This window comes from Phyllostomus hastatus, unplaced genomic scaffold (assembly GCF_019186645.2).
Source record: "Phyllostomus hastatus isolate PE091 unplaced genomic scaffold, TTU_PhHast_1.1 phas_scaffold_21, whole genome shotgun sequence".
Classification (NCBI taxonomy): domain Eukaryota; kingdom Metazoa; phylum Chordata; class Mammalia; order Chiroptera; family Phyllostomidae; genus Phyllostomus; species Phyllostomus hastatus.
The window spans coordinates 14,086,773-14,107,941 of record NW_025334017.1 but is presented as its reverse complement, the minus strand read 5'-3'; the positions used below and the strand labels follow the sequence as shown (position 1 = coordinate 14,107,941).

The 21,169-nt window shown below is 35.4% G+C and overlaps 1 protein-coding gene and 1 pseudogene across 1 annotated transcript in view; one reads left to right on the top strand and one right to left on the bottom strand.

Annotated features, from left to right (window-relative positions):
* XKR9 (XK related 9) overlaps positions 1-21,169 on the bottom strand; it is a 28,611-nt gene that overhangs the window by 6,777 nt on the left and 665 nt on the right. The window contains exons 2-3 of the mRNA XM_045861232.1: positions 18,960-19,093; positions 15,038-15,563 (exon numbers count right to left, since the gene is read on the bottom strand). Of these exons, the coding sequence (XP_045717188.1) occupies positions 15,038-15,309 (272 nt within the window). The 5' untranslated portion in view covers positions 15,310-15,563; positions 18,960-19,093. The remainder of the gene's footprint in view (positions 1-15,037; positions 15,564-18,959; positions 19,094-21,169) is intronic.
* Positions 1,173-1,626, top strand: LOC123833136 (annotated as a pseudogene).

Sequence of the window (21,169 nt, the reverse complement as noted above, 5' to 3'; positions counted from 1 at the left end):
TATTTGGGTAAAAGAGAAATCACAGGGAAAGCTAAAAAGTATTTTTAACTAATGGGTAATAAAAACATAACATATCAATTACAGTTAATGTATAAGTTTGGGAGAAATGTATAGTTTAAATGCTTTTATTAGAAATAAAAAAGAGGTAATAGTAATGATGTAAGTTCCATAGAAATGATCTAGAAAATGAGAAGCAAAGTAAACCCCAATTACATGGAAAAAAGGAAATAATAAAGCTAAAAGCATAAATCAGTGCAATAAAAAAGAGACAAGCAATAGAGAGAAATTAAAAAGCCAAAATTTGGTTCTTTGGAAAGATAAGAGAAACAGATAAACCTCAAACAAGATGCTGAAGGGTAAAGAGAAGAAGAGGAGGAGAGAACAAAAAAAGCCAGTACTAGCAATGTTAAAGGTGACATCACTAAACATCGAAACTATACTAGTGAAATAATTTTATACCAATAAATGAAAGTGTGATGAAATGGACAAAATCTCTTAAAACCACAATTTACTAACACTGACACAAGATCATTAGAAAATCTGAATAAATCTGAATTTTTCAGAGAAATCAAACTTGTTTTCAAAAATCTACACAACATTATCCAATACATTTTATCAAACATTTAAGGAAGAAAATACACCAGTCTTGCACAAACTCCTTCAGAAAATAAAGCAGGAATACTTGCCAATTTCTATTAGCAGGCTAGCATAAAACTAATCTAAAACTTATAAGAGATATACAGGAAAAAATTATAAAACAATATACCTCATGGACACAAAAATGCTTAATTGAAATATTTAAAAATGGATTTCAGCAATGTATAAAAAATAATAATCATCCCTGGCTGGTGTGGCTCAGTGGACTGAGCTCTGGCCTGTGAACCAAATGGTCACCAGTTCAATTCCTAGTTAGGGCACATGCCTGGGTTGCAGGCCAGGTCCCCAGCTGGGGGCACTCAAGAGGCAACCACACATTGATGTTTCTTCCCCTTTCTTTCTCCCTCCCTTCCCCTCTCTCTAAAAATAAATAAATAAAATCTTTAAAAATAAAAACAACAATCATCATCATCATCATCGTCATCATCATCAATTAAGGTCTACCCCAGCAATGCAAAGTTGTTTTAACAGCATTAAATCATTCAGTAAGGCTAGACTCTCTGTCCTCTGCCATCATGGGTCACATGCATGTTCCTGGAAAGGACCAGTCCCAGTGGCTGTGCCCTACCACCACAGCATCCCCACCTGGCTGAAATTGACATCTGATGACATGAAGAAGCAGATCTACAAACTGGCCAACAAGGGCCTGACTCCCTCACAAATTGGGGTGATTCTTAGAGACTCGCATGGCACTGCACAAGTACGTTTTGTGATAGGCAATAAAATCTTGAGAATTCTTAAGTCCAAAGGACTTGCTCCAGATCTTCTTGAGGATCTCTACAATTTAATTAAGAAAGCTGTTGTTGTTCAAAAGCATCTTGAGAGGAAAAGAAAGATTAAGGATGCTAAATTCCATCTGATTCTGATTGAGAGCTATATTCACTGTTGGCTCAACATTGTAAGACTAAACGAGTCCTCCCTCCCACCTGGAAATACAAGTCATCCACAGCCTCTGCTGAGGATGCATAAAATGTCTGTACTCAAGCAATAAAACTATTGTTTAACTGAAGAAAAATTTTAAATTAAAAAAATAAATGAAAGAAAGAATGAATCAATGAAAAACCATGTGATCATCTCAATAAGCACAGATATATTTGACAAAATTCAACATCCACTCATAATAACAAAAAAAAATCTCAAGAATATTAAAAGAGGAGGAAATCTCTTTAATTTGATAAGAAAAATGATGAAAAACCTACAGGTAACACCAAACTTCATGGCAAAACATTCAACACTTTACTCCTGAGATCAGAACAAATCAGAAATGTCACTCTCATCACTTCTATTTAATATTTTACTGGAAGACTTAGAGAAATTAAACAACGTGAAAAAATAAAAAGAATAAATATTTTAAAGGAGAAAATCAAACTATTACTATTTGCAAATGACATGATAATTGACACAGAAAGTATGAAGAAAACAATCAAAAACTAAAAACTAATATAAATAATGAGTCCATCAGGTCTGAGAAAATGTTATTAAAAGAAATCAATTGTTTTTCTATTCCATGGAAGCAAACAATTGAAAAATGAAATTTAAAAGGCAATGCTAATTACAATAGCTGGTAAACTGATTCTAATATTTATATGAAAATATAAACCCTCTAAAATAGCCAAAACAATGATGAAAAAGAACATAAGTAACAAATACATGACTTCAAGAGTACATGACTTGACTTCTAGTTTCAAGTCTGTCATAAAAGGGGATTTAGAAGTTGCCATTTCTTCCTAACAAGTAAAAACTAAACCAAAAAAACCAACAACTTATACCTGACAGAGGAGTAAGGGCACAAGGCAAATTGTTTCCCCCAAAATTGGAGATACATACAGATGGATACAAAGAATCATAAATTTCAGAAGGAGAAAACCTCAAGAAATCCCCTTAAGAACTAGTGCCAAACTAGATAAACTTGAACTATAATTGATGAATTGTTGGAAGCAAAGTGTGGATAAGTCTGTTAGTTAAAAACTTGAGCAGGGACCCTGGAGCTCTGACTCTCACAATAAAGATGGGGAAAAAGGCATCCAGCACACATAAATGAAAGTAGCCATTTTGAAATACACCGAAGCTGTATTTCACCATAATATCAATGTGAAATACAGCTTTGGTAGGGATGGGACTGAGAGGCATTTGGGATGTCTACAGACCAGGAGTAAAGGCTCACTAAAAGACTGAGACCTATCATAGGACTGTAGTATTCCTCCCACACTTCACCACCATATTACTCAAGGCCTATTTACCATAGTTCCTTTCACTCAATACAATAAATTCTCACTTTCATTAATAGATTCTTATAACTGAAGTGAAATGACATGTCAAAACCAATTTTCCAGTTGGCCCATTGATATAAACAAGAGTTAATTCCTATGGTGGTATCTCATCAACATTATAACAAAATGACATTAAGCATAATGACATTATTTAAGGACCTGCATACATCATGGCCGATTTTCAACAAAAATTACCAGACATACTTCAAATCATAGTTTGAAGAGACAGAGCAAGCATCAGAACCAGACTCAGAAATGGCAAGGATGTTGGAGGTAGGAGAATATGAATGTAAAACAACTATAATTAATATGCTAAGGACTATTATGAAAAAAAATAGACAACATGCAAAAACAAATGGTTCATGTAAGAGAGATGGAAATTCTAAGCAAGAATCAAAAAGAAATTCTAGGGATCAAAAATACTATAACAAATGAAGAATCATTGATGGACTTATTAGACTGTACACAGCTGAGGAAAGAATCTCTGAGCTACAAGATATCTCAATGGAAACCTGCAAAACTGAAAAGTAAAGAGAACAAAGACCAAAAAAAGTAACAGACTATCCAAGGACTGTGTGACAACTACAAAAGGTACAATATACATGTAATGGAAAAGAGTAACAGGAGGAAAAGAAAAAAGGGAAAGCAACAGAAGCTGTGTTTGAAATGGTAACAACTGATAATTTCCCTAAATTAATGTCAGACACCAAATGAGTTATCCAAGAAGCTCACAGAACACCACAAAATAAATGCAAAAAAAAATCCATATTTAGGTATTTCATATTCAAACTGAAGAATATCAAAACTGCATAAAAAATCTTGAAAAATGCCAGAGAGAGAAAAAATATTACCTATAGAACAGAAAAGGTAAGAATCACATCCAGCTTCTCAGAAACCATGCAAGAAAGAAAGAAGTGGAGTGCAATATTTAAAATACTGAGAGAAATGTCGAAATCTGCATCCTACGGTCATCAGCAAGATGGAGTAGAAAGTTCCAATGCATGTCTCCCCACTCCCAAAAAAACAGTGGGTAAACAACTACAAGGAGGTGGGTCCCAGGTGGCACCACAGGAGGATTCAACCCCACTGAGGAACACACCAAATGTGTACACATACACATTTAGAGCAATTCTTCCTAAAAGACAACTGAGGGCCAACTGAAGAGCTTTTACATAACAAATAAGAGAGGGGGAGAAAGACAGAAACATAGAGAAGGTTGGGGAGCTGTGAGAGTTCTCTAGGATCTGAGAAACCTGTGAACGCCATTGTTTATATTCTCCCTACGCCTAGGCAATGTGGGCAAGAGCTCTACCCAGGTGCTCTGACCAACCTGCAAGATCACCATAGCACATTCCCCAACACCCTGTCCTGAGCTCACTCCAACGAGACCAAAAGGGCACCACAGCACACATGTGCCAGGCTGCCCAGCCCAGACCCTGCTCCAGCCACAGACAACCAAATTAACAGGAAGCTGCCACACACATGTGCATACTGGGCCACCCCATCCAACATAGGGGCATAAACATATAAAGCAAAAATTAAACAATTAATAGACATAGAGGGAGAAATTTTCAGTATTACACTAGTGGGAGACATTAATACCCAACTTATATCAATGGATAGATGATCCAGACAAAAGATAAGGAAGGAAAGGTCTTAAAAGTCACACCAGACAAAATTCACTCAATAGACATTTACAGAATATTTTAACCAAAAACTGCAGAATACACATTGTTTTCAATGTGTAGTCTCCAAGTCTTAGTCTCTAAGTCTCTTAATCTTAGTCTCTAAAACTAAGACTAATCACATATTAGGTCACAAAACAAGTCTCCATAAATTCAAGAAGACTGAAATCATATCAAGCATTTTTTTCAACCTCAATATCATAAAATTAGAAAGTTCACAAGAAATAAACTGAAAAAAAAAACACACACAAATGCATGGAAACAAACGACATGCTACTAAACAACCAGTAGATCAAAGAGGAAATCCAAATACCTGAACACAAATGAAAATGAAACACAACTCTCCAAAACCTTTGGGATGCAGCAAAAGCAGCTATAAGAGGGACTTTCATGGTTATACAGGCCTACCTCAAGAAACAAGAAAAAAATCCAAATAACCTATCTTTACATTTAAAAAACTATAAAAAGAAGAACAACAAACAAAATACAAAGTAAGCACTGACTAGCATGGCTCACATGCTTCCGTGTGGTCCCACAAAGCAAAAGATCACCGGTTATATTCCCAGTCAGGGAATATAAGCCCAGTGTCCAGTTGGTTATAGGCCCAGTGTCCAGTTGGATCACACGTGAGAGGCAACTGATTGCTGTTTCTCTCAAACATCGATGTTTCTCTCCCTCTCTTCCTCCCTCCCTTTACCCTCTCTAAAAATAATAAATAAAATCTTTAAAAATTATTTTAAAAATCCAAAGTAGAAGAAAGGAAATAATAAAGACCAGAGCAGAAATAAATGAAATAAAGAGTAAAAAAAAACAAAAGATCAATGAAACTAAGAAAATAAACAAAATTGACAAACCTTTAGAGAGATTCATAAAGAAAAAAAAAGAGGGTCCAAATAAATAAAATAAAAAATGGCCCTGGCTGGTGTGTCTCAGTAGATTGAGTGCCTGCCTGCAAACCAAGGGGTCCCTGGTTCAATTCCCAAGCAGGCCACATGCCTGGGTTGTGGGCCAGGTCCTTGGTAGGGGAAACGCAAGACACAACCACACACTGATGTTTCTCTCCTGCTCTTTCTCCCTCCTTTTCCCTAAAAATAAATAAATAAAATCTTTTTTTAAAATGAAAGAAAAATCACAACTGGCAACATAGAAATATAAAGGATCGTTAAAGAATACAATATAAGCCAACAAATTGAACCTAGAAGAAATACATATATTTCTAAAAAAATACAATCTTTCAAGACTGAATCAGGAAGGACCTCAAGCCATGAGTTTAAGTGTAGACCCCATCTTACAGAAACTCTAGATATCTCCTAAGAATAAAATCAGAGCCTCTACAGATGACTTGGTGAAGCCTTCACAATTAATTTTTTCAAGGGCAATGACCAGAACATAATCATTGATACTAGGAAAACAAGGCAATATGAGTACCCAGTAGTAAAAGCAAAGCCAGTAGTAACAAACCTGAAAAGGCTTCAGATGTTAAAATTATAAATGAAACAACTATGCTTACTATGTTTAAAGATACAAATGGCAAGTCCAAAATATCGCAGTGAACAGGAAACTATAAAAAGTGACAGCACACTTGAAAGAACTAAATATTGCTTCTAAATATAAAAATTGTAATAATTAAAATTTAAAACTCAATGGTTAGATATAATAACATTTTGACCACAACAAAAGAAAGTACTAGTAATGAAAGTCATGAAAAAAATTACATCAAAAAGTAATTTTTTGTTTGAAAAAGATGTACATCAAAAAGAATGTACATCAAAAAATAAAAATTTTAAATAACTAAAATATAAAAGTCATGTTAGATACAATAACAGATCTAATTTTCATTTGCTTGCATCCCTAAAAGGCAAAAAAACAGAAATATAGTAAAGGAAATGTTAGAAAGTAATGGCTAGAATTGTGCAGAACTGTCAAGTTTCAAAGAATCATGAAGAGTAACAAATCCCAAACTAGAGAAAAAAACCTGTACCTCAATATATCATAATTAAACATAGAATACCAAAGATAAAGAGAAAAATCAAATTTAAAAACTTAAGTAAAAATAAAATAACTAATATATAGAGAAAGAGAAAGCGTAAGAGCAACCAGAGAAAATAAAAAAACAAAATACTTTTGTAGGAGGGGCTAAGATGGCGTCAGAGTAGGAAGGAGCAGATTCGGCTTCCCTCTGCTCAGGGGAGAAAATCCTGACTGATCTATGGAGTAGAGAGGCAAGCAACCAACATACTTCAGCATTTTTGAAAATAGGGGACCAAGGATTGTGGCAGAACCGAAAGACCAAAGACCAGACCCTAAGAAGAGTGCTGCAACAAGACAAAAAAGAATAGGTGGAGGAGGTGAACACCAGGATACCCACTGGAAGAGGAAACCCAACAACAAAGGAACCACTAACAGATAACAACAGAAGAAGGTGAAGGAGGGAGTAGTAACCACACAAACCTCAATCCAGGACCTATCTGGAAATACAACTAAACAGTAGAGACAGTACCCAATACAAACAACTGAACAAGAATTCTTTAAACCTTATATACACAGAAGAACCAGCTTCAACACAACCTGCCCTCACCAGCACAACAAAATACAGGAGGTGGTGGACAGAGTGACCCTCATTTAACCAGCTGGTGGGAAGGAACCACCAAAGAAAGACTCAACAACAATCAAAACCCAAAGGCAAACACAAAGCCAACTTAAATGACAGCCCAAGATAAGTGAGCTTGGGAGATCAAGGAAACAGCACCACTGAAACTCACTGCTATTCTACTAAAGAAGTTCACAACATAAACCCAGGGAGCCAGAACAGATCAATATAAGAAGCTGAGGCGAACAAGAAGAGTCTCACAAACAATGGAAAGACAAAGAAATAATCCCCAAATGAAAGGAAAGGAGGAAGCCTCAGAAAGAATGCTAAATGAAACAGAGGCAATTCAACTATCAGATATTGAGTTCAAAGCAATGATTGTCAGGAAGCTCAATGAGCTCACAATGAGCTACCAGAAACTACAGGGAAGCTACAATGAACTCACTGAAAACTACATCAGCATAAAAAAGGAAATAGAAACTCTCAACAAAGGCCAAGAGGAAATGAAGAATACAATTTCTGAACTGATGAACAGTAGAAGGAATGAAAAGCAGGATCGATGAAGCAGAAGATTGGATCAGCGAGCTAGAGGACAAAGTAGAAGAAAACACCCAGAAAGAGCAAGAAAAGGAAAAGAGGCTCAGAAAGAATGAAGAGGGATTAAGAGAAATGCAAGACAATATGAAACGTAATAATATCCGTATAATAGGGATACCAGAAGGAGAAGAAGAAGAACAAGGGATAGAAAACCTATTTGAAAAAGTAATGATGGAAAACTTCCCTAATTTGATGAGAGAAAAAAGTCACACAAATCCAGGAAACACAGAGAGTCCCAATCAAGAGGAACCCAAAGAGACCCACCTCAAGACACATCATAATTAAAATGGCAAAATTTCAAGACAAAGAGAGAATCTTAAAGGCAGCGAGGGAGAAACAGGAAGTAACATACAAGGGAGCCCCAATAAGGCTAACAGCTGACTTCTCAATGGAAACACTCCAAGCCAGAAGAGAATGGCAAGAAATAATCCAAGTAATGAGAACCAGAGGCCTGCAACCACGACTACTTTACCCAGCAAGGCTCTCAATCAAGACAGAAGGCCAAATAAGAAGCTTCTCAGACCAAAGAAGTCTAAAAGAATACACCTCCACTAAACCAGCTCTGCAAGAGATGCTAAAGGGACTGCTTTAAGGAAAGAAAGAAAGGAAAAAAGAGAGTGAAAGAGTAACACACATACATAAAAGGCAATGAATAAGTACCTATCAATAATAACCTTAAATGTAAATGGATTAAATGCTCCAATCAAAAGACATAGAATAGCTGATTGGATAAGAAAACATAACCCACACATATGCTGCCTACAAGAGACCCACCTCAGGATAAAAGATCTGCACAGGCTGAAAGTGAAGGGCTGGAAACAAATTTTCCAAGCAAATGGACAGGAAAAAAAAGTCGGAGTAGCAATACTCATATCTGACAAAATGGACTTCCAAAAAAGGACCATAAAGAACAACCCAGAAGGTCATTTCATAATACTCAAGGGAAGAATCCATCAAGAAGACATAAATATTGTAAATATATATGCACCCAACATAGGAGCACCCAAACACATAAAGAAAATCTTAGAGGACTTCAAGAAAGATATTGACAGCAACACAACTATTGTGGGGGATTTTAACACCCCACTATCAAAAATGGACAGATCTTCCAAACAAAATATCAACAAAGATATTGTGGCATTGAACAATACCCTAGATGAAATGGACTTTACTGATATATACGGAGCCCTCCATCCCAAAGAAGCTAAATACACATTTTTTTCAAATGTACGTGGAACATTTTCAAAGATTGACGACATGATAGGATACAAAACAAGCCTCAACAATTTCAAAAAAATTGAAATCATACCAAGCATTTTCTCAGATCACAAGGGACTGAAGCTAGAAACCAACCCCAAGGAAAAAAAAACCCAAAACACTCAAAATCATGGAGATTAAATAGCATGCTATTAAACAATGAATGGGTCAAGAATGATATTAGGGAAGAAATCAAAAGGTTTCTGGAAACAAATGAAAATGAACTCACAGGCACCCAAAACTTATGGGACACAGCCAAGGCAGTCCTGAGAGGGAACTTCATAGTGATACAGGCCCACCTAAAAAAGTTAGAAACATTTCAAACAAACAACCTAACCCTACATCTACAAGAACTTAAGGAAAAACAACAAAGGCAGCCCAGAGAAAGCAGAAGGAAGGAAATAACCAAGATCAGAGCAGAATTAAATGACATAGAGACTAAAAGCACAATTCTAAAGATCAATGAATCCAACAGCTGGTTCTTTGAAAAGATAAACAAAATTGACAAGCCTTTAAGCAGACTCATCAAGAAAAAAAGAGAGAAAACCCAAATAAACACAATCAGAAATGAAAGAGGAGAGATTACAACAGACACCACAGAAATACAAAGGAATGTAAGAAATTACTACGAAGAACTGTATGCCAAGAAATTTGAAAACCTAGATGAAATGGACAAATTTCTAGAAAAATATAATCTTCCAAAACTCAATAAAAAAGCAGCAGAAAGCCCGAACAAACCAATAACAGCAAAAGAAATTGAAGCAGTAATCAAAAAACTCCCAACACACAAAAGCCCTGGACTAGATGGTCTCACAGGAGAATTCTACAAAGCATTTAAGGAAGAACTAACCCCTATCCTTCACAGACTATTTCAAAAAATCCAAAAAGATGGAAGACTCCCAAACTCTTTTTATGAGGCCAACATCATCCTAATTCCAAAACCAGATAAAGACACAACAAAGAAAGAAAACTTCAGGCCAATATCGCTGATGAACATGGACACTAAAATCCTCAACAAGATACTGGCAAACTGCATCCAACAGTACATTAAGAAGATCATACACCATGACCAAGTGGGATTCATTCCAGGGATGCAAGGATGGTACAATATTCGCAAATCAGTAAATGTACGACATCACATAAACAAAAGCAAAGACAAAATCCACATGATCATATCAATAGACGCAGAAAAAGCATTTGATAAGGTACGGCACCCATTTATGATAAAAACACTCAGCAAAGTGGGAATAGAGGGATCATCCTCAACATAATAAAGGCCATATATGAGAGACCTACAGCCAACATCATACTCAATGGGCAAAAATTAAAATCTTTTCCACTAAGATCAGGAACAAGACAAGGATGTCCACTTTCGCCACTTCTATTCAATATAGTACTGGAAGTTTTAGCCACAACAATCAGACAAGAAAAAGAAATAAAAGGAATCCAAATAGGAAAGGAGGAAACAAAACTGTCACTGTTTGCAGATGACATGACAGTGTACATAGAAAATCCTATAGACTCCACCAAAAAACTGCTTGACCTAATAAATGAATTTGGCAAAACAGCGGGAATCAAAGTCAATATCCAGAAATCAAAGGCATTTCTGTACACCAACAATGAAACAGCAGAAGCAGAAATCAAGAAAAAAATCCCATTTGAAATAGCAAAAAGAAAAATAAAATACCTAGGAGTAAACCCAACCAAAGAGGTAAAAGACCTGTATTCAGAAAACTACATAACACTGAGGAGAGAAATCAAGGAAGACACAAACAAATGGAAACATATACCGTGTTCATGGATTGAAAGAATTACTATCATCAAAATGTCCATATTACCCAAAGCAATTTACACATGCAATGCAATACCTATTAAAGTACCAATGGCTTATTTCACATAGAACAAACACTTCAACAATTTATATGGAACAATAAACGACCCCGAATAGCTGCTGCAATTTTGAGAAAGAAGAGTAAAGTAGGAGGGATCACAATACCTGACACTAAACTATACTACAAGGCCACTGTAATCAAAACAGCCTGGGACTGGCATAAAAACAGGCACATGGACCAATGGAACAGAACAGAGAGCCCAGAAATAAACCCAAGTCTCTATGGTCAATTAATATTTGACAAAGGAAGCAGCAACATAAAATGGAATAAAAATAGCCTCTCCAACAAATGGTGTTGGGAGAACTGGACAGCTACATGCAAAAAAATGAAACTCGAGCACCAACTTACACCTTATACAAAAATAAATTCAAGGTGGATAAAAGACTTAAATATAAACCATGACACCATTAAAGTCCTAGAAAGGAACGTAGGCAGGAAAATCTCAGATATTTCATGCAGAAACTTTTTTTACTGACATGTCTCCTAAAGCAAAGGATATAAAGGAAAGAATAAACAAATGGGACCTCATCAAAATAAAAAGCTTTTGCACAGCTAAAGAAAACAGTATCAAAATTAAAAGAGAACCAACTGTATGGGAAAACATATTTGCCAGTGATACCTCAGACAAGCGTTTAATCTCCAAAATATATAAAGAACTTTCATGACTACACTCTAAGAAGACAAGCAACCCAATTAAAAAATGGGTAAAGGACTTGAACAGACACTTCTCCAAGGAGGACATACAGAAGATCCAAAGACACATGAAACAATGTTCGATATCTCTAGCTATCAGAGAGATGCAGATTAAAACCACAATGAGATACCACTTCACACCAGTCAGAATGGCCATCATAAACAAAGCAACAAACAACAAGTGTTGGAGAGGTTGTGGAGGAAAGGGGACCCTAGTGCACTGTTGGTGGGACTGCAGACTGGTACAACCACTATGGAAAGCAGTATGGAACTTCCTCAGAAAACTAAAAATGGATCTGCCTTTTGACCCTGCAATTCCACTGCTGGGACTCTATCCTAAGAACACTGAAACACCAATACAAAAGAACCTTTGCACCCCGATGTTCATAGCAGCACAATTTACAATAGCTAGGTGCTGGAAGCAACCTAGATGCCCATCAGTGAATGAATGGATCAAAAAACTATGGTACATTTACACAATGGAATTCTATGCAGCAGAAAGAAAGAAGGATCTCCTACCCTTTGCAACAGCTTGGATGGAGCTGAAAAGCATTATGCTACGCGAAATAAGCCAGGCAGTGAAAGACAAATGCCATATGATCTCACCTTCAACAGGAACCTAAACAACAAAACAAAGAAACAAGCAAAATATAACCAAAGACACTGAAATAGGGGACAGACTGACAGTGACCAGAGGGGAGAGAAGAGGGAATTTCAGGGGGGAACGTGTAGGGTTTACAGGAACAAATTTAAAGGACACATGGACAAAAACTAGGGGTGGGGGGTAATGCGAGAGAAGTAGGGAGGGCTGGGTGGGTGGGCTGGAATGGGAGTAAAAGAGAGAAAACTGTACTTGAACAATGATTAAAATAAAATTAAAAAAAAAGAGTACCTGAAATAATAAATATATAAATAATTTTTAAAATACTTTTAAAAGACTGACACCTAATACTTCAAGAGAAACAATGAAAACCAAAGACAAGACAGTGTAAAACAAAGAGAAAAAATAACCAAGTACTTATCTAGAATTCCATAGCCACTAAAATATCTCTCAAGAAAGATGATGAAATAATGACATTTATAGACAACCAAAAATTGAGAGATGGTTTCACCAACAGACTCCCAATAGATGCAATTCTCAACCTCAGGGAGGCAGAAGAAAAGTGATCCTGAGTAGAATGTCTGAGATTCAAGAAGCAATAAAAAAATAAAAAGAATAGTAAAAATATATGGCTAAGTATAATCAAAATTTAATAAAATTTAAGTATATAAAACAGAAGTAATGGCACAAAAATATGATCTACTGAGACTAAACACAAAAAGTAAAATACCAACAACATGGTATCAATACATGGACTTCAGGTGTTTTGAGGTCTTTATATTATTATGAGAGAAATTAAGGTTCTTTTCAACTTTAGAGTTGGAATAACTTAAGACTGTACTTAATGGACTATGCTTCTATTTAGTATGTAGTATATTGGAGCAGACCAATACTCCTGCCAAAACAACCAAAGAAACTGGAAACTAAGCTAATGTTTCTGCCGATACTTGTTGCCTGAAGGTACTTGCTGATTCTGTTACTTGGGACAAGATATTGAAAATCCGGATATTTTTCAGGCACAGAGCTATTGTTAGAAAACAGACAAAATAGCAGTGGTTTTAAAGATCTTTTAGGACTAAAGACAAGGATCTCAAAAGTACAGCCAGTTTTTCCCCCAAAACATTTGCCAAATTTTGAAACTGTAAGATAAAGGCTAAAAGCTAAGCAGAAAGTCTTGAAAAAACAAAGCAGAATTTCTGGCAGTCTTGTGATGCCAGGGAGCTAAGGACTAGTAGTATTCAGGACATGTTGAAGGAGCAAGACCACAGCAGGCTCTGAGTGCCCTAGACAGTTGCACTCTGGGAGCAAACCAAGAGTAGGCTGATGCTTATTATAAATGACCACAAGAGAAAAGTAAAATAGTATTATCCAAAGACTATAATTTTTTATATACAATGTCTAACATTCAATCAAAAATTAGTAGGGATGTTAAAAAACAATGAAAATCAAGGCAATTTTGCGTTTCTTTCAAAATACAATTCATCATTTGTAACATAATGTCTTACAGTACCCTCAAGTCATTATTTGAAATACCAATGAAAATCATTCTGTAGATAAGAAAATTTTGTATTTATAGAATGGCAAATAACAAAGAATCTACCATATTTCTAACCTCTCTGCAACAGTAAATTTTATACTTGTCTAGGTATTATAACTACATAATTCTCATTATTGCTCACACAGAATCATTAAATCTTACTTATTACACATATATGTTTAACAGCACTAACTTTTATTCCATCCTTTTAAACATTTTCATCTTACTGAGAACACACAGTTTCAAAACTTATTTCCAGTATTAACACAATGTACTTTCCAGCTTCCTTAAAACCTATACTTTTTTCTCCTTGCATATTTTGTTTTTCTTACATGTTATAACCTTAAAAATCTGCCTTTAAAAGGACAAAGTATGTGAAAATACTTTGAAAACTATAAATCTCTGCACAAATTTAATGGCATTTATTATTATTATTAATTACCATGTAAAAGCCTGAAAAAAATTTTAATACTTTTAACTAATTGCCATGAATATGTTGTTTTTTAACAGGACAGAATCAGAAATTAACCTTTATGTAGGGTATTAAAATAGTTCAAATTCCAAATCTAACTGTAACAAAATAGTATGTTATCCTCATAATATGTTTTTAATTTTTCTCTTTTCTTTTATTTATATTAATATATATACATTTATATTGCTTTTAAAAGAATTAAATCACTTAAGGTAATAATGAAAAGGTCATATGAAATTAGATATACAGAGAATCATGCAACTATCAGAGCCTATTTACATTCTAGTTTTTCACTAGTAAAATAAGGTTTTCAACATGATTTGTAAGGCTGTTTTTAGTTCTATGCCTGATTCTGTACCCACTAACCACATGGCTTCCACAGCAGTAAATTTTTCACTTAGTCAAATTAATGGTATAAGTAAGTTAAAAATTAAGTGTTCTAACAGAGTTGCAAGTAATAGGCTATATTTGCACTATCAGGCTTAGAATATAAAACAAAAGATCACAAGGCATAGAAATGTCTTCCCATAAAAGGTGAGTACAAAAGGTTCCCATAAAAGGTTAGTAGAAAAAGTAGCTTAATTAGGCAAACTAAAACATTCTACTAATAAACCTGGAATTCTGGCAGTATAGCCATGACTCATACAAGTACCAATAAAAAGGAGCAAGTAACCTTTGTGCTACATGCAAATAGGGGAACTTTGTACATTTGATGACCTATACAGAAAGGTAATTTCTATTCGGACAAAAGAAAAATAGCATTTATGATCAAAAGTGTAAGCTCACCTTGTAAAAATTCCTCCTTGCAAGCAGTGAAGTAGAAGAAAACAATGCTGACTTTCTTGGCCTGCTTTCTTTAAATCGGCCTTGAACCAAGAATAACTAAAACACTGGACCACAAGTGTTCCAAAGAGCATAAAGCTTACTGTTAAAACACCAAAAACATATTGTCCTTCATAGAAAAATCTAACAGATAACCAGATGTCCACAATTAAATCAGTTATATAGATTATAATGCCAAGAATTGACATCATAAAATTCAATTTAGTATATTTCATTATGAATCTCTATAGCTCTTGGTTGTCTACTTCTCTTAAACACACACACACAAACAAATATCAGTGCATCCTTTAGTATAACACTGAATTTTATCTTCTACTCCCTAAATCTATTTAGAAGAATAAATCTTATGAAATTGGAACACTAAAATCAAAGTGACTAATTTTAGCTTTCTTTTCTAAATCTCTAATTTAGTTTCAAGGCTTTATTCAATCTTCTGTTCCACAATGATCTTCATTACAGATGACAAAACCTAAAATAAAACATATATATATGATTCTAAAACTCCTGAGTATAATATTTAAAAACCTAAGGCTGTGAATTTATCAAAGCTGTTTTTTTAAATAATATATTACCACTAAATATTATTCTTATAATAACACTGGGAAAGAAAATTCTTGGCAGCATACTAACAAACTAACAACTTCCTCTCAGTCTATTTACCTTTTAAAAAGCTTACCCTGCCCTGCCTCACTCTGTGGATTGAGTGCCAGCCTGCGAACCGAAAGGTCATTGGTTCGATCCCAGTCAAGGCACATGCCTGGGTTGCAAGCCAGGTCTCCAGCTGGGTGCATGCGAGAGACAACCGATTGATATACCTCTCACACATCAATGTTTCTCTCCCTCTCTTTCCCCCTCTCTTCCCTTCTCTCTAACAATAAACAAATAAAGTCTTCATAAAAATAAAAAATAAAAAGCTTACCCTCTGCTCTTTGCATGAGAAGATAACATTCTGCAAAACAGGAAGTGGGTGCTTTCCAGACACTGGATCTGCTGGCACCTTTATCTTGGACTTAATGCCTCCAAACCTAAGTTTCTTCTCAGATATGCTTCTCTACACTAACTCTCATCTACTTGCCAAATAGAGTCTGAAACTCACTAGAAATGGATTCTTCCAGTTAAAACACTGCCCTCTATTAAAATATAAGCATCTTCTAAGACAAGTCACATATGACCATAAATTAGTACCATTTGTAATTTTTCAACTCAATAACTATCAAGGTCCTGAAGGAATGCAATAGAAAAATGGTCTCCAAACACTTTTTTTCTTTTTTATTCTCCCCCAAGGACATTTTTTCATCGCTTTTAGAGGAAGGGAGAGAGAGACACACATTGATGTGAGAAAAAAACATCGGTTGCCTTCTGTACGTGCCCGACTGGCCTTTTGTTCTACAGGACAATGTTCTAATCAACTGAGCCACAGCATCCAGGGCTCCAAACACTTTTGATCATATATTGTTATTAGTAACAAATCTTGAGCTATGTCTCTCTCTATATATAGATATGTGTGTGTGTGTGTGTGTGTGTGTGTGTGTGTACTGTCAACCCACACATTTTATAAGGGATTTTTATATACATTTAAAAAATAATGAAATTTGAAAAGCTTAACTACTCACAAAGATATTTAGCAGAGGACCAGTTATAGTGGCAAAAATTTGGAAACATTCTCAATGTGTAAACATAAGGAATTTGTAAATAATAGTAGATTCATAAAATAAAATATTACAAGGCTGCTAAAAATATATTTAACAAAGTTACAATAGCCATGAAAAGATTTAATATGCTTTTGATCCATCAATTCCATCTAGGAATCAAGCCTAGGGAAATATTCACAAATGTGCACAAATATACATATGCTTTTTGCAGAAATTTTTATTTTTTAATTCTATTTTATTGATTATGCTATTACAGTTGTCCCAATTTTTTACACAATGTGCCTGGAATGGAAATAAATGTTATATATAAAATGTTCCCCTTTAAGCCTTACATCAAGAAAGACACCCTGATGTTGGATTTCTAGTCTCCAGAACTGTGAGAAAATAAATTTCTATTTTCTGTGGTATTCTGTTATGACAGTCTCAGTAGACTAACACACTCTATGTTCTATAAAGAACATTACTTTAAAAGCTAGGAGGGGAAAGTGTTGCTAAAATCACATACAATCTAACACAGTGTTCTTGCCATTTTACCACTTACAAGTATTTTGTTAAAGTCTTCAGAACAATATTAAAAGGTATTTCACACTTCTTACAGAAAAAAAAACACAAAAGTTCATAATCACTACTCTTCCTGTCAAGAAGGTTGTGGCCAATAGGATAAAAAAAGTAATTTTAAAATATAAGTTTTTCCAATCTAGCAGGCCATGAATTTCCCTGCATTAGGTTTCTTATCTTAAAGTGAAAGATATCATGCCCAACATAAGCATAAATTTTAGTAGGATGAAATTTAATCAGAAAGTTCTGTTTAACTGAATTAATTAAATGTTTCTTGGAACCCACCATGTGCTATTTTAGGCTCTTGGGATATAACAAATGACAAGGGAACAAAAATCGCTGCCTTTGTATAATCTTAGCAGAGGAAGACAGTCAATTAACAATAAAATAAATAAGTAAATTAAATATTATATTCAAACATAAGTGCTATGGAAAAAACATACAGCATGTTAAGAGAGATTAGGAGTACAGGCAGGCACATGATGGGTTGTAATTTTAATTAGAATGGTCAGGGCAGGCCTCACTGAGAAGGTGACATCTGAGTAATGAAATCTGTCATGTGGATATCATATGGACAAGCTTTCCAGGTGGAAGGAACACCTATTTCAAAAGTGTAATGTACTACATTTTGAGTATGTCCTCCAGTAACAAATGTTCCACAAAACACTGGTAGAGATTCCTCAGCATGGTTTTATTGGTTGTGTTTAATTTGTGTCCAAGGTCTGTTCTAACATCATTCCAAAAAATGCAATTTCTTAAGCTTTACTATGTAGGAAAAAAAAACATTGCGCATATAGTGGAAGAACAGATAGTAATGAGAGCAGCTACCATTTCTGAGTGTTTACTACATGTGAAGTATTTTACATATATTATTTCATTTAATCCTTAAAAATCCTTATGAGAAAGGTATTATCAGCTCCATTTTACAGATCAGAAAACTAAGGTTTAGAGATGTTTGGTGTTTACGTGAGTTATCTCCAATGAGCAAATTTTTTTTAATTGTAGATGATTTCCTTAAAATTACAGACCATAATACCTAAGCACTCCATGTGTTCATTTCTTAATCATTCTCCCACAAAGAGAGCTTCCTTTACCTGGCATGGATATGGAAAACACTAACTATTTATAAGATGGGAAAAATGATTTTTAAGAAACTTATTAATTGCATTATTGGTAGAATATCAGACTCAACAGACTAATCTGACATGACAACTTCTATATATTCCTAATTTAGTGAGGCAGGACACAATGCCAACTGGAAAGGAACCTGCACAGCAAGGTGATAATAACTACAGCAGCTCTCATAAAGAGGACCCGCGGCTCTTTCAGTAACCACTTAGTTGTATAACTTGTATGAAGGAGTGTTTTCATCTCTATCCCTAGGCTGATCACTATTCCAATACCATCTTATGAGAAATAACACCACCTACAAAATTTGATTTCCTAGAGAACTCGTGACACTACCGCAACAGAACAGTTTCAATCCCATTTCATTCAGAAGTGAGCCCAGCTGTATGGCTTCCTGGCTGCCAGCCAAAATATATAACCTCTGCCCACTGTACATAATCTCTTTGTAATAAAGCAGATATTTTAAAAGTAAAAACTAGCAAACTTTCATTTGTTCACCAGACTTAACACACAAAATATCGACTTACTTTGTCAAATAAAAAATGCCTTCCTTAACTCAGAGTCTCTTCCAGAAAATCTTCATCTCGAGAATCTTTTTTCTTCAGTGAACAGGTATCATGAAAGGGTTTGGAAACATTTAAGATCGAAGACTAAAATGAAACTGAAATGGGCTGTTAGTCATACGTAGGATTTTCTAACCAGGTGATAGCAGAGTGATTCATTGTGACTACAGTACAACCTTTTATAACCCTCACACAGGGTAAAGGAGTAACATGGGTCCTTTTACAGGCTGACTAGGTTATAAGCTTTTACCATACTTATCAATTAAGTTTTAAGAAAGTACAATTTGCTTCACAGCATACCCAAATGAACAAGTCATGTTTTAAAGAGAGATTCTTGAATTTGAAATACTCTGACAAAGAATTTACAAAGTATCATTAATTTAGACCGACGTTTTTCAAACTGTGTATTTCTCAAACCCTATACCCCAAGGCCATATGACTGTTGGTTTCTGTTCCCCAAAACACCCAGTACATTTCTTCTATTCCCAAGCCTGTCTACAAAGCCCTTCTACTTCCATCTACCAGGGGTGTCCAACCTGCAGCCCAGGATGGCTATGAATGCAGCCCAACACAAAATTGTAAATTTACTTAAAGATGAGAATTTTTTTGTGATTATGTGTCACAATGTATTTAATGCATGGCCCAAGACAACTTCTTCTTGCAATGTGGCCCAGAGACACCAAAAGGCTGGACACCCCTGGGATCTGATGAAGTTCTATCAATCCTTTAAGAATCTGCTCAAAACCCATTACCTTTAAAATTTCCCAGATCTTCCTAATCAATTTGATTCTCCCCTTCCTCCTTCAAATCCCATCACTTTAGCTTCTCTTCTAGCATTTATCCAAATATATGTTAAAATAAGACCATGTATGCCCTGGCCAGTGTGGCTCAATTGCTTGGAGCATTGGTCCTATAAACCAAAAAGGTGCATGTTAGGTTCCTGATCAGGGCACATACCTAGGTTGCAGGTTCAATCCCTGGTAGGGGTGCATAGGGTAGGCAACAAATTGATGTTTCTCTCTCACTTCAATGTTTCTCTCTCTCTCTTCCTTTCTCTTTCTAAAATCAATGAACATATTTTCAGGTGAACATTAAAAAAATCTAGCTGGCACTCAATGAATGGAAAAATAAATATTAGGGGGAAAAAGGTCATGTGTTTCTCCCTTCTGGTTATGAGCATCTAGAAAGAGCCGACTATCTTTCTTTTTTTAAAAGATTTTATTTATTTTTAGAAAGAAGGGAAAGGAAGGAGAAAGAGAGCAATAGAAACATCAATGTGTGGTTGCCTCTCACAGTGCCCCTCAACTCGGGACTGGGCCCACAACCCAGGCATGTGCCCTGACTGGGAATCAAAAGTGTAATGCTTTGGTTTGCAGGCCAGCACTCAGTCCACTAGCCACTCCAGACAGGGCATATCTCTCATTTTTTACACCCCCCATGCCTACAAGAATACTCTACATGATGCAGGCAAATGATAAGTGACTGTAAATGTAACCAAACAGAATGTAAAAATCTTTGGTCTTATTTCCTGGAGAGGAAATTAACCTTCAAGTCACATTGCTAAACCTATCAACAAAAACATTTTGTGTCTGTAGCCTACATCTCTCTCCTGAGCTCAACACACATACCCAGTTATCTATAGATATTACAAGATATCCCACAACCACCTCAATTTCAATTTGTCTAAACCAAGTTCACCATCTACCCTTGTTCCTGCTCTTCTGCTAGTGTCTACTTGTTTGACTCTACTCAAATCACTTAACTTTTAAATTATTTGTTGGGCCCATTTCTTCATCTGCCAAATGAAGAGATTTGGCAGTGAATTAAATGAAATCGAAATGGTAAGCACAAAGGAAATTCTAATTAAAAAAATTAAAAGCTAAGGGATAAAGAGCTACCTATGAGCCAGCCTAAATGGCTGGACTATGGTCCAGACATTACTGTTCTACTCTCTTCTCAAAGGTTCTGCTGACTTTCCAGCAGGGAGTCCTGAGGACGAGGGAAGACAAAGGTGGATTTATTAAGGTGGCCTGAACAGCCATTAATCCATGGCCACAAGTACATAAATATTGGTGAGTTGACAATTCCTGACATAGGGAACTTCGACCATTATTCCACGCATGTTTTAAAGGACATATTATTTACCTTCGCTTTGCAAAGGGAATAATTTACAT